This window comes from Austrofundulus limnaeus, unplaced genomic scaffold (genome assembly GCF_001266775.1).
Source record: "Austrofundulus limnaeus strain Quisiro unplaced genomic scaffold, Austrofundulus_limnaeus-1.0 Scaffold869, whole genome shotgun sequence".
NCBI classification, from domain to species: Eukaryota; Metazoa; Chordata; class Actinopteri; order Cyprinodontiformes; family Rivulidae; genus Austrofundulus; species Austrofundulus limnaeus.
In genome coordinates this window covers 137,166-137,702 of record NW_013953271.1, presented here as the reverse complement: position 1 = coordinate 137,702, position 537 = coordinate 137,166, and the positions used below count along the sequence as shown (strand labels likewise).

The 537-nt window shown below is 47.5% G+C and overlaps 1 protein-coding gene across 1 annotated transcript in view; it reads right to left on the bottom strand.

Moving 5' to 3' along the window:
- ptpa (protein phosphatase 2 phosphatase activator) overlaps positions 1–178 on the bottom strand; it is a gene marked incomplete at its 5' end in the record, with an annotated part of 11,713 nt that extends 11,535 nt beyond the window's left edge. The window contains 1 exon segment of the mRNA XM_014029212.1: positions 54–178. Within this exon segment, the coding sequence (XP_013884666.1) occupies positions 54–178 (125 nt within the window).
- Between the last annotated feature and the right edge of the window lie 359 nt (positions 179–537).

Here is a 537-nt window from a genome sequence, read left to right as displayed (position 1 = left end):
GTGTGTGTGTGTGTGTGTGTGTGTGTGTGTGTGTGTGTGTGTGTGTGTGTTACCTATAAACTGGGAGCTGCCCCAGATGAAGGGCAGAAACTGGAAGTCATCCAGTCCCCAGACCCCCTGGCTCCCAGCGGGCTCCATCCTGTAGGTCTTCTGCAGCTTCCTCATCACCTGGAGATACCTGAGGAGGGTCAGAGGTCACAGGAGCCCATTTAACCTCAGACATGACGAAGGTCCAGTCCCAGTGCTCAGTGTGCACCTACACCCCTCTGAAGTGTTGCAGTGTGCAGGTTACAAGCTTGTAAATAAATTGCGAACTGGGACAGTACAGATTACATCATCGACTTGTTGTAACTGAGACATCCAACATGGAGGGACCAGTCACTGTTTTGACATTTATATTGCTAAAAATGATAGAACTACAAAAAGCCCTGGTTTTTAGGAGAAGAAAGATGAAGTGAAGGAGGCGGATACATCAGAGAACTGACTTCTATAAGTTCTTCTCCTCTTGGTTTTATTGGTGGTTGGCAGACTCATTAA